Source organism: Phragmites australis, chromosome 11 (genome assembly GCF_958298935.1).
Source record: "Phragmites australis chromosome 11, lpPhrAust1.1, whole genome shotgun sequence".
Classification (NCBI taxonomy): domain Eukaryota; kingdom Viridiplantae; phylum Streptophyta; class Magnoliopsida; order Poales; family Poaceae; genus Phragmites; species Phragmites australis.
Window position 1 is genome coordinate 32,790,728 of NC_084931.1, and position 11,731 is coordinate 32,802,458.

Here is an 11,731-nt window from a genome sequence, read left to right on the forward strand (position 1 = left end):
TTCATCGTATATAGTCTAAGAGGTCAATAAAATGTCTTTTTTATTTCTCATTGATAGATTATATTTTTGTCTAATCTTTTTAGCTAGATCATAGGATCCTTCACACCATCAATTATTTTTAGAATTTTTCATGACTATTTAGATATTATTTTAAATTTTGAGTTAACAGAACATAAAATTTTCTAATTTTTAAACTATTATCCGTTAGAGGGTGATAGGTTTATTTTTAAAAATCTATCACTAAGTTGAATGAGCGATAATAGTTTATTTTTATAATTTTTTAAAAATAAACATCTACTTTTATAATTTTTTGATTTTGGAAATATAAAAATAAAAAGCTCTTCCCCTTCTTGTAGCGGCCTAAAAAAGAAAAGGCCCAGGCCCACGAGGCACGAACCCATTGCGACGTAACCGCCTCGGAGCCTGCGACGTAACGACCGAAGCAGCAAGCATCCAACCGCCGCCGGAGCAAAACCACTCCCAAAACCCTAGCTCTCACCTCCTCGCTGAGAAGTCTCCTCCTCGTCGGCGGCGGCTGAAGCAGCGGCGGAGGGGATGGGGAAGGCAAAAGGGAAGCAGCGGCAGGACAAGTTCTACCACCTCGCCAAGGAGCAGGGGTACCGGAGCCGTGCGGCCTTCAAGCTGCTCCAGCTCGACGCTCGCTTCCGCTTCCTTCCGACGGCTCGTGCGGTGCTCGACCTCTGCGCCGCCCCGGGAGGGTGGGTCCAGGTGGCCGTCAACCATGCCCCCGTGGGAGCCTTCGTCGTCGGCGTCGACCTCGTGCCCATCCGCCCAATCCGCGGCGCCTACTCGCTCACCGAGGACATCACCACCACCAAGTGCCGCGCCTCGGTACGGAGGCTGATGGACTCCAACGGCGTCGCCGCCTTCGACGTCGTTCTCCATGACGGCTCCCCCAACGTCGGCGGTGCCTGGGCGCAGGAGGCCACATCGCAGTCGGCGCTCGTTATCGACGCCCTACGCCTCGCTACCATGTTCCTCGCCCCCAAGGGCGCGTTCATCACCAAGGTAAGGAGATGTCCGCAAAAGAAGGACGCCCCTTTTAGGCAAATCGTTACAGCGGGCGCTTTGCATTGGCTTCAATTTGTACTTGAGTATGCTGCATTTGTTTCTGAGGCAAATGCAATTGTAAAATATCTATAGTGAAAACATTCGATAAATTTTTGTCCCTTATGAGTTTGACGGCTTGAAGTTTCTTAATTTTTTTTCATAGGCAAGTGTAATAGTAGCGTTTGCCAGCAGCAACTGCATTTGTAGCTACAGTAGCCTCTCTGCGGTTGCCAGCAGCAACTGCAGAGGATCCCGATCGAGGTGGTTCTGTACTGTAGAAGCAGTGTAGGAGTATGCACTCTTCTGGCGTCTACTTGGGCGATTTTGATAGTTTATGCCTTCCAACAGAATTGTCATGTGTTTTATTATGACTTATCTCCTTTAGTTGTTCAATCTGCTATGCATCATTTCATCATTTGCTAATTACCATGGTGTTGTTCACATATTTCAGTACACATATTGAATCAACTGTTCTTTTCTTTGACAGGTTTTTAGGTCTCAAGATTACAACGCTATTATGTACTGTCTTAAACAGGTGTGTATTAATCACATGCTTTATAACAAATTTTCGTTGTTTATTTTATTTAGTTCATTGAAACATCAAATATCATCTCCACTTGCAGTTTTTTGAGAAGGTTGAGGCAACTAAACCTACAGCAAGTCGGTCTACCTCTGCTGAAATTTATATCATCTGTCTGAGATATAAAGCTCCCGCAAAGATTCAACCAGAACTTCTTGATATAAAGCACTTGTTCAGTGTGGTTCCAGAAAAGAACAAGGTACATTGAGACATGTCTGAATTATCTGCCTGTTTTTTTCCTTGTGTGTGATAGCAGCCCTTAATGTTGGAACTGTTGTGTGCTCTGCAGCCTAGGGATCCTCTGAATGATAGGCAGAAGAGGCACCGTGATGGGTAGGGCCCCTTGTTACCTTGTTGCTGGAGTTCTGCTTATTTTCCTTTTTCCTCCTGCTTTGTACTGTCTTCTGCTTTATTACTTCTGAAAGTATGCGCCTGGATTCGGATCATGCTACATGATTTTTTTGCATTTCTGTACTTAAGTTTTGAAGGCATCAAATAGTTAGCTTTGGTACTTTCGTAATTTATAGGATCTACTGGTTGAGTTTTTTCTTTTAACATGGTTTAACGATTATATTGGTGTAATAGATTGTGTTCACAACACAGGGGAGCAGAATGTTCAACTTATATCAGTTTTTCCTTCACCATTCCGTTTCTTACATTCAGTATAACAACCTATTTTGCAGTGGTGTAGCTCATGTGTAAATACATACTCTTGATACCAGGGAAATTCGCCCAGTTGATATGTTATTTCGTGTAAAGTCATTGAGCATGTTTTGATGTCTGTTCTTAGCAGTTCTTTTTTTTGCAAAGTCAAATAATCAATTAAGCATTTCAAATTTTAGCCTGATATATTGCACTCTTCTGCATTTTGAATAAGCGTAATGAAAAATTAACATTATCTGGATCTGCTGATGCTTTCTTGTAGAATTTGTAGCTTTAAGTTTTTTTGTTATGCAAGTCCTCTTTGGTGGATACTATAACACATTAGATTTTTATGTTGATATCAACTGTAGGTATGACGAAGGGAATACAACATTGCGGAAAGTCGGTTTGGCATCGAACTTTATATGGTCCGAGGCCCAGACGCCGCTGGAGTTTTTGGGTTCCTACAATGCGATTTCATTTGATGATCCAGCATCTCTTGACATCAAGAACCACGAGCTTACAACAGATGAGGTAGTGGAGTAATGCCTTTGCCAAGCATATTGTCTGGCTTGTCTTTCCTGTCTGTTCTAGTCATAGGTGCTGACTGCTTGTTATTTGATTCGTGCCAGATAAAAAATCTCTGCGAGGATTTATTTTTATTGGATAAAAATGGTTTCAAGCATATCTTGAAGTGAGTACCTTCTTAGTCATTATAATTTCTCACACAATTTAATTCCATTCATTGAAATGGTTATGATAACCCAAGCATGTCTATAAGTTGAGCATGTGCAGAGGATGTCAATCTCATATGTATCTATTCCATAATTATGTTAGATGGCGGATTCGCTTACGGAGAGCACTGTCATCATCTTCACAAGTCACCCCAAAGACTGATGATGCTGCAGAGAACACAAAGATCAACGATGATGGCCAACTTCTACAGGAAATGGAAGAATTGACCAGTGTCATTGATAGAAAGAAAAAGAGAGAGAAAAAACGTCAGTCAAAGCGTCGAGCAAAGGTATTATGAAATATGTATACAACCTTTGCAACATGTGATTTTAATTTGAGTTTTGTGCTAACATATGGGTCTCTTCATTCCAGGATAAAGCGCGCAAGGCAACAGGAATGCAGATAGATGCTACAGGAGACAACTATGGAGATCCTGACTTATTTTCTATTAGTGCTATCAAGGTATCATTCTGTTTCCGTAGTCATATCTGGTCCTGATGTTTTCTTAGTGGTATTTCTTTGGAATCTTATAGTAATAGCTCATTTGAAGAGCTTCAGTTTTTTATGATATTGAAACAGTACCTTTTTTAGTTACACTTTAGAGAACAAAAATGCTTCTCTCCAGCTTTTTTTATCTCATCCGACTAGCTCTGCATGCAATAATTTATAAATTCAGCAACCTTCATTTTTGTTGAAACACACCAAACTGATTCTTGTTCTGTTAGGATTTTTCTGAAGCCACCTTCAAATTATGACTTGTATAGCTTATATTTTTCCTTGTGGTTTGTTTCTTGCGAACGGGATATATTCATGATCATCTAATTCTTTGGTTTTCATGCTCATTTTTCTTTTATAGGGTGGAAAAGAACTTCAAGCTGTTGAATCAGCAGAGCTTAATGTGGAAGATGGCATTGGAGACAGTGAGGATGAGGGAATTCAAGCTCCTGAAGACTCTGATGAGGAAATGGACTCTGATGAAGAACAACAGAGGTAATTTTTTTGGACACCCACACCATCAAAACATACAAATAAGTGGTCAAATATTCATATTTCTCAAAATGTACAGTGGTCAAATATTCATATTTGTAACCTATCATCGTTCAAACCAGGTATGATGCCCAGCTCGAGGAGATGCTTGATGAAGCTTATGAGCGCTTTGTAACGAAAAAGGGCGGGGAAGTAAAACAAGAACGTAAGCGTGCAAAGCGAATCAATCCTGACGCTGATGCAGACTTGTTAGAGGTAATACCGACCTATTTCACATGATGTCTTAACACAATGACAATTGTGTGTGTGTGTCTCTCTCTTCCTTTTTGCTGTCAATTTGTATCCTGGCATTTGAAACCAGATTTTTGCAGCAGCCAAAGGATTGAACTTGTACGGTGTTGTTATCCCCAATTCTTTCGTCTAGGTTACAGTAATAAAGTATGTAGGCTTTGATGATGATACATGTTCTTATTATCTTCTAAACTTATCAGGGAGGTGAAGATGATGGTGACGATTTTGAAATGGATCAAGGTTTTGACGAAGATCAAGATCAAGAGACAAATCCCCTTTTATTATCTCTAGATGAACAGAAGCCAACTAAAGAGCAGATTATAGAGCAGTGGTACAGTCAGGATGTGTTCACAGAAGCAGGAACAGGCGTTGCTGAGCAGAGTGATAGTGAAGATGAAAGAGAGAAGTTGCAGAGGAATTCGAAAAAGATAGATACTGGTAAAAAGGAAAAACTGGTTAGAGCACAGCGTTTGAAACAAGATGATTTTGAGATTGTACCAGCAGAACCAGTTAGAACTGAAGATGACTCATCTTCATCTTCTGATGAGTCAGATGAACCAGAGGAGGATCTCGATGATGTATCGAAGGCTGAAGTACTAGCCTATGCAAAGAAGATGCTGAGGAAGAAGCAGAGAGAGCAGATACTTGATGATGCTTACAACAGGTACGTGTTTGATGATGAAGGTCTACCTACATGGTTTCTTGAGGATGAAAAGAGGCATAGACAGCCTATGAAGCCTGTTACACGTGAGGAAGTAGCCGCCATGAAGGCTATGTTTAAGGAGATTGATGCCCGTCCAGCCAAAAAGGTTGCAGAGGCCAAGGCTCGGAAGAAGCGAGTTGCCATGAGGCAATTGGACAAGGCACGCCAAAAGGCAGATGCCGTCGCAGACCAGAATGACATAAACGAGCTGTCAAAGAGGAAGATGATCGACCGCATTTACAGGAAGGCGATGCCAAAGAAGCCTCAGAAGGAGTACGTCGTTGCAAAGAAGGGAGTTGAGGTGAGGGCTGGCAAAGGGAAGGTATTGGTGGATCCGCGGATGAAGAAGGACAAGAGGGCCAGGGGGACTGGGAAGAAAGGGAAGAAGGGTGGCAAAAGCGCCAAGGGGAAGGGTAGCCAGAAAGGCATGAGAGGGAAAGCTGGGAAGAAGACCGGGAAATCCCCGAGGTAAGAAGCTGAGAAGCCATGCATGGCTTGGGTGTGCTCGCCCTCTGTTCAGCAGCTGAATTTTTGTCTATGTCCAGCTATATCTGCCTAGTCTGTAGGCAGCTGTTTTCCTCAAGTTATATTATGAGAAATGATGTGTCGAAAGTTTAGCAGCGTGAGTTATATTGTATTTGCGAATAATATAATGTGTTAAAAAACCAATCATTACTTGAGCTTCATTGATCTCAATTCGCACACTTCACCAGGCAGCGAATTTTTCTCTGATACCTTGTTTGTAAAGAGGGGAATTAGGACCCTTAGCATTATATTAAGAAGGAAAACAAACTGATTTCCTTACTAATCCATGAGGATTGTGCAAGTCCTTGCCAACTTGGGCTATGGTTTTTATTTGACCTAGTTTTCACCTTGGGGTATGGTTTGGACCTGATAGGCGCCTTTGGGTATAAAGTTCCTTTGGAATCAGCGGGCATTTCCTTTTCAGATGAAAAGCAGGCGCGCACTTTGAATCCCAGCATCGCAATGCAGAGACCACCCTGGATTCCCATTCCTCAACTTGATGATCAGAGTAGAATCGGATCCAAGCTTCTGTGTGTTCGAGATTTGGAATCCGGCTGATGCAGAGACGGCCGCAGAATCCAATCTACTTGATAGGGTTGTTAGTAAATTTGGAGTTTCAATTTTTAAAGATTTGATTTTCTTAGAATAGTTCTCTATCTCTTGGAGGTTGATTATATTGTTTAGGTGTTTTTGGTACTATATATACGAGACAATACCTCTTATTATAAACACGGAAGAATAAAGAATAAACAACTTTTTCCTACATTATGCCTTCTTTTGCAATTGATTTATCCAAGGATTGCTAGACTACAGCTGATAGCAGCGGTTTCTCAACATGTTATCAGCACGAAGCTCTGCCAGAGATCAAGCTAGCAGAACGAATTGGCTACGACCGATCTGTATTGAATAAACGTCGTCGTCAAATGGGTAGGCCATGGCTTAGCCAATATACCCTATGCTGCACCAATGGCTCGCAAGGATTGAAAGGTACGATTGATTTGTAGCGCCTAATAGCAACGAACACGGCCGGTGGGGCCCATAGCCGCCACCTCACCGGCGGCCGCCGTCTTTGCACAGATTAGAAAACGAAGGAACACGCTGCCGACTGGCAAACCGGTGACCACCCTCCCTGCACAAATCGAAAAAAATGAAAAATAAGAGGGAGGTGCACAACACATAGCTGGCGGCCTCGTTGCACCGCCACCGATGACAACCGTCCCCGTACATGGTGGCTCGAAGGCCACCGACACAAGCTCAAAAGAAAGAAAAAAAAAGAGGGGAAGGGGGAGTACACTGCCCGCATGAAGCCGACGGCTTTGTAGCTCCGTTGCGCGCCCGCACGCGCGACTGCCTGAACCCTGAAGTAACACACTACCGAATTGCCGTCGCTTGAATCCGGGCGCCCATTGCGCCCCACACAAGCACTCTTGCCCGCCGTACACACCGCCTGAAGCAGCCACTCAACTTGAAGTCACCACCGGCACCACAACGCACCACCACAGTCGTTCAAAGCCGTCATCGTCGTCGCCTCGTTGGCCCTGCGACGCAACACTCCTGCACGAGCACCACCGTCAGCCACCGCCTCGCCGACGCTGTAGCTCAGCGCTCCCGCACGAGCACCATTGCGGGATGAGCCTCACGGCGCATTGCCGAGCACCAGTCACCCCGCATTTAGAAGATGTGGGCATGCCAAGTTGGGGCGGGCCAGATCGAGTGGCAGCTAGGGTTTAGAAACCCTAGCCACCCCACGTTTAGAAGATGTGGGTGGGCCAAGTTGGGCCGGGCCTACCCAAACAGTAAGCAGGCCGGCCCGATGGAGGGTAAAAACCAGAGAAAAAAAAAGGAAAAGGAATAGAAAATCCGATTTTTTTTGTATTTAGCCCCCTATGTTTTCAAGTATTTGAGCATGATCCCTAAAATTTTGCGTTTAGGCCCCTGATTGTTCTAAAAATTATCCAAAGACCCTGTTTTTTTGCAAATTAGACCATATGGTTTCTAGAAATTACGGAAATCCTAGAATTTTACATATAAACCCATAGACTTTGTAGAAAACTCTGAGAATACTTTTCTTGTAGAAAAATGCCTTTAGAATTTGAATTTTAGATCTGTTTTTACAATTATGTAGTATTTATTTCTATATTATTGTTACTGTTTAAATTGCCTGTTATGCGTTTAAATTCAGTAATATTCATATAATAGCATAGAAGATATCAAAAAATTTGCAACAATCCATTTTAGCAATACGACGCAACACAATACGCAAGTGGATGGAGTCAGCGCAGAAGGGCATTGTTCCATCCCATAGCATTAAATGCTACAGGTAGAACTTTGCAGGCCGGCACGGTGGCGCACGGTGGATGAGACATTATCAGCAGCCTGACCAGGCAAGTGGATGGAGTCAGCACAAAAGGACCTTGTCCCGTCCCGTGGCATTAAACGCATGGCAACTAGACGCACGGTGCCCTCAGAGCAAGTGGGCTCGCCGGTCCTCCATAATGATGGGTTGGATTAGATATTAGGATGAGCTGAGACCTTTCTGTTTGGACCCACATATAAGTGCTCCTCCTCTCTACTATATAAAGGGACGAGGGCCTCGTTCCAAAGGGAGGGACAAGGAACTAGCAAAAAATATCATCTGTAATCAATTGAGATCCTTCATAACACACACATGACGTAGTGCTATTATCCTCCAAGAGGCCCGAACCTGTATAACTTCTTGTGTCCCCCAGTCCACCGGACACACACACACCCGTTTCCTGAAACACCGTCCACACGCTCACTGTCCAGCATACCCAAGAATCACTGTCAGAGATTTACCCTCGACAAGTAGTGCAATGGTTTCCATAGAGGATGAGAATGATTAGACACTTCATTTTCTCTGCTACCATCTCTCCCCTACTTTGAAGGATGAGTATATGGCAATGAGCAGCACCAAAGCACGATGGAACACACTACAGGAGCGTTTTGAACACCTTAAGTACAACATCAAGTCTTTTGTAGAGTAAGGATGGCTCCGTCTCCGTTTCTATGACTACACGCATGTTAGGGAGTACAACTGCGCGTTGCACCGCATTTGCACAATTTTGTGTCTCTGCAGGATAGAGATCACAAGAGGAGAAAATTGAGAAGACTCTCTCCACTTTCCACCCGAATGTGATAGATTCCGCACACAATCACTGTCAATCAAAATATAAGAAGTATATAGAACTGACCGACGTGTTGAAGCTTCTTGAAGTTCATGATGAACTCATAAACAAAAACTTCTTATCATAGCCGCAAGGCAAGAGTAGTGGCCTAGAAGTGAATCACAACTCTTTTAAAGTACGCAATAACCGCAATAAGATGTGGCAAACAAGGTCAAGTCTGGTGATGATAATGGCAAGATAAAGAAAGAAGTCACGCCATATGATGAGCAGAACTAGAATCTGCAATGCACCAAAGCATACTGTGGAAGCAGCAAGAAGCACACCTCACCATTGCAGCGGGGATGGAAGTGGACAAAGTAGCCGCAATAGAAAGGGAAGCATCTCACATGGAAGTTGATGATGCTCCCACACTGGTAGTAAAAGACCTCCTAATGAATGATGTAGAGGCCTCCTACTTTGCTCTCCACTACTGCCATAGAAGATGCCATGAAGGATGAAGCAGAAAAGAAAGCCTTTGAAGAAGAAGTGGCCGAATATTTCACAAACTCTACCTAGAATTAGAGTAATTAGCCATTTATCTAGTAGCTGAATTTAGAAGGATTGAATGAATGAATGAAAGCTCAAGAAGAGCAAGCTTACCTGCAAACAATATTTTTCGGCATAGAATATGTGTGGCGTTCGCATGGAGGAAGTGTGTTTTGTGGATAGTGGAACCACAAACATCATCTTAAGAGAAAATGTGATTTTCAGTCTATCGAAAACAACTCTGAAAAAGTGATGATTATTACTGGTAGTGATAAATGCATAGTAGGTTCTGAAAAAACCATAATCATACTACCTATGAAAACTACTTTGAACATCAAAAAAACATTATTGTACCCTGAATCTACAAGAAATCTCTTAAATTTTATATATTATCACACTATTGGCTTGTAGGTAGAAACTAGTAAAGAAGATGGTAGATAGCACCTACTCATCACTAATCGTGATAGTGAAGTGAGAATATTAGAAAAACTTATCTCCATAAGCAGTGCCTTGTACTATACTCACATTAAAGCACCTGAAGTGTTCATTAGTAGTGCAGAGTTATTCTCCCTATGGCATGGTAAATTAGATCACCCTGGTCTTAAAATGGTGAGGAACATAATTACTAACTCACAAGGTTATGACATAAGTGTGAAGAATTCCCCGAATCACGAAGATTTTTTATGCCATGCATGTGCTACCAGAAAATTAATAATAAGACTGTCTATCTTGAAGGTACAAGATGAAATTTCTGCATTCCTGAACCGAATCTAGGGGATATTTGTGATCCTATTCAGTCGTTTTCTGGCCTATTTCGGTACTTTATGGTATTAATAGACGCATTATCGAAGTGGTAGTATGCATGATGTCTATTATTTACTCGCAACCATGCCTTTGCAAAGTTGATATTACAGATCATACAAATTAAGAATAATTTTTCTGATCATCGCGTGAAATCCATCAGAATGTACAATACTGGAGAATTTACTTATATAACGTCTAATGATTATTGCACTTAGAATAGACTAGACGAAGCGCTGATAAAGAGAATAAAGTTCATTACTAGACCTTTGTTGCAGCACTATAATTTGCATGCTACATGTTTGAGACATGCAGTCTTACATGTGGCAGCCCTCATTAATTACAGACCATCCTCCTAAGACATCTATTCACCTATGCAACTAGTGCTAGGGATGATTCTGAAAATTTCACATTTATGCAGACCTGGATGAATGGTTTATGTGCCGATACCGCTACCACAGTGAACCGCTATGAGGCCTTTGCGGAAGTTAAAATATATATCGGTTATGAGACTACATCCATAATCCGATATTTAGAACCGACAACTAAAAATCTGCATATGACCCGCTTTGCTGACTGTATTTTTGGTGAAAATAATTTTGTCATTAGGGGGGAAAAATATACCTTTGGACGAAAAATGTCGGGAAATTATATAGCAGGATGAAGGAATTGTGGCACATGATCCTCGCACTAGTGAAGCAAATGATGAATTACAGAAAATTATCGATTTGTAGAAATTAGCAAACGATCTACCTGATCATTTTTGTGATTTGAAGAGCGTGATTAAGTCGTATGTGCATGTATGCAATGCACCGGAGTGGGTGAAAGTACCGAAACAAGGTACCTCTCATCTTGTCCTGAGAGCTAAAAAAAAAAGACAAGAAATTCGGTTTCTCAAGTCCCAAATAGCCAGAAATATCTGACGAAAGTGAGAAATGAGAGCTTACCACAACTGATCATAAAAATGCCCCAAAGCAAAATGAAAGGGAGCTAGTTGAGACATGACGATGGTGTGAAACCTTAGGAAGTAGGCATACCGGATTTGAATCTTCCCAGGCAGGAAGAAACCAGCAAAAATGTGCGCGCTGAAATAGAAATTGACGCTGATAAACTAAATGGCTTATTCCAATAGTAAGAAATAATGAAGAGCAAGATATAGAAGCACCTTAAAGAAATTATGAAGAGCAAGTTATAGAATCACCTAAAAGTGCAAACCATGATAAAATAACAATAAACTATATGAATTCAGGAGAATCCTGGAATAGAGCGATCACAATAGTCGACACATACTTCGCAAATAAAATTGCTACAGTCATAGATCATGACCCTGAGCCTGCATCGCTCACTGAATGTAGAATAAGGTCATATTGGGAAGACTGGCAGAAGACAATAATGGCTAAATTGTTATCCCTGAACAAAAGAGAGGTTTTTGAGCCAGTATGCCGCACACCTCCCTACATCAAACCAGTAGGATACAAGTGGATTTTTGTTCGTAAGAGGAATAAAAGGAATCAAATTGTGATGTACAAAGCATGACTAGTGGCACAAGGTTTCACTCAATAATCAGACATTGATTATAAAGAAACATATTTCTCGGTGATGGGTGGCATTACCTTTATATATTTAATCTCAATGGCTGTTAATCTGGAGTTGAAAATGAAATTGATGTATGTTGTGATCGCATATGTTTATGGGAGCCTTGATTCGGACATTTATATGAAGATA

At 41.9% G+C, this 11,731-nt stretch overlaps 1 protein-coding gene across 1 annotated transcript; it reads left to right on the forward strand.

Moving 5' to 3' along the window:
- Positions 1 to 412: 412 nt before the first annotated feature.
- On the forward strand, positions 413 to 5,695 carry LOC133884872 (uncharacterized). The gene is made up of 11 exons (XM_062324450.1): positions 413 to 1,029; positions 1,559 to 1,606; positions 1,695 to 1,850; positions 1,941 to 1,984; positions 2,665 to 2,827; positions 2,926 to 2,987; positions 3,131 to 3,317; positions 3,401 to 3,490; positions 3,885 to 4,018; positions 4,138 to 4,270; positions 4,507 to 5,695. The coding sequence occupies exons 1-11, from the start codon at positions 556 to 558 to the stop codon at positions 5,479 to 5,481; spliced, it is 2,466 nt and encodes an 821-aa protein (XP_062180434.1). The 5' UTR covers positions 413 to 555; the 3' UTR covers positions 5,482 to 5,695.
- The last annotated feature ends 6,036 nt before the right edge of the window (positions 5,696 to 11,731 follow it).

Coding starts and splice junctions, on each gene's coding strand:
- LOC133884872 (XM_062324450.1), top strand. CDS start 556: ATGGGGAAGGCAAAAGGGAAGCAGCGGCAGGACAAGTTCTACCACCTC. Junction 1,851..1,940: donor TGGTTCCAGAAAAGAACAAG/GTACATTGAGAC, acceptor TGTGCTCTGCAG/CCTAGGGATCCTCTGAATGA. Junction 4,271..4,506: donor CTGATGCAGACTTGTTAGAG/GTAATACCGACC, acceptor TAAACTTATCAG/GGAGGTGAAGATGATGGTGA.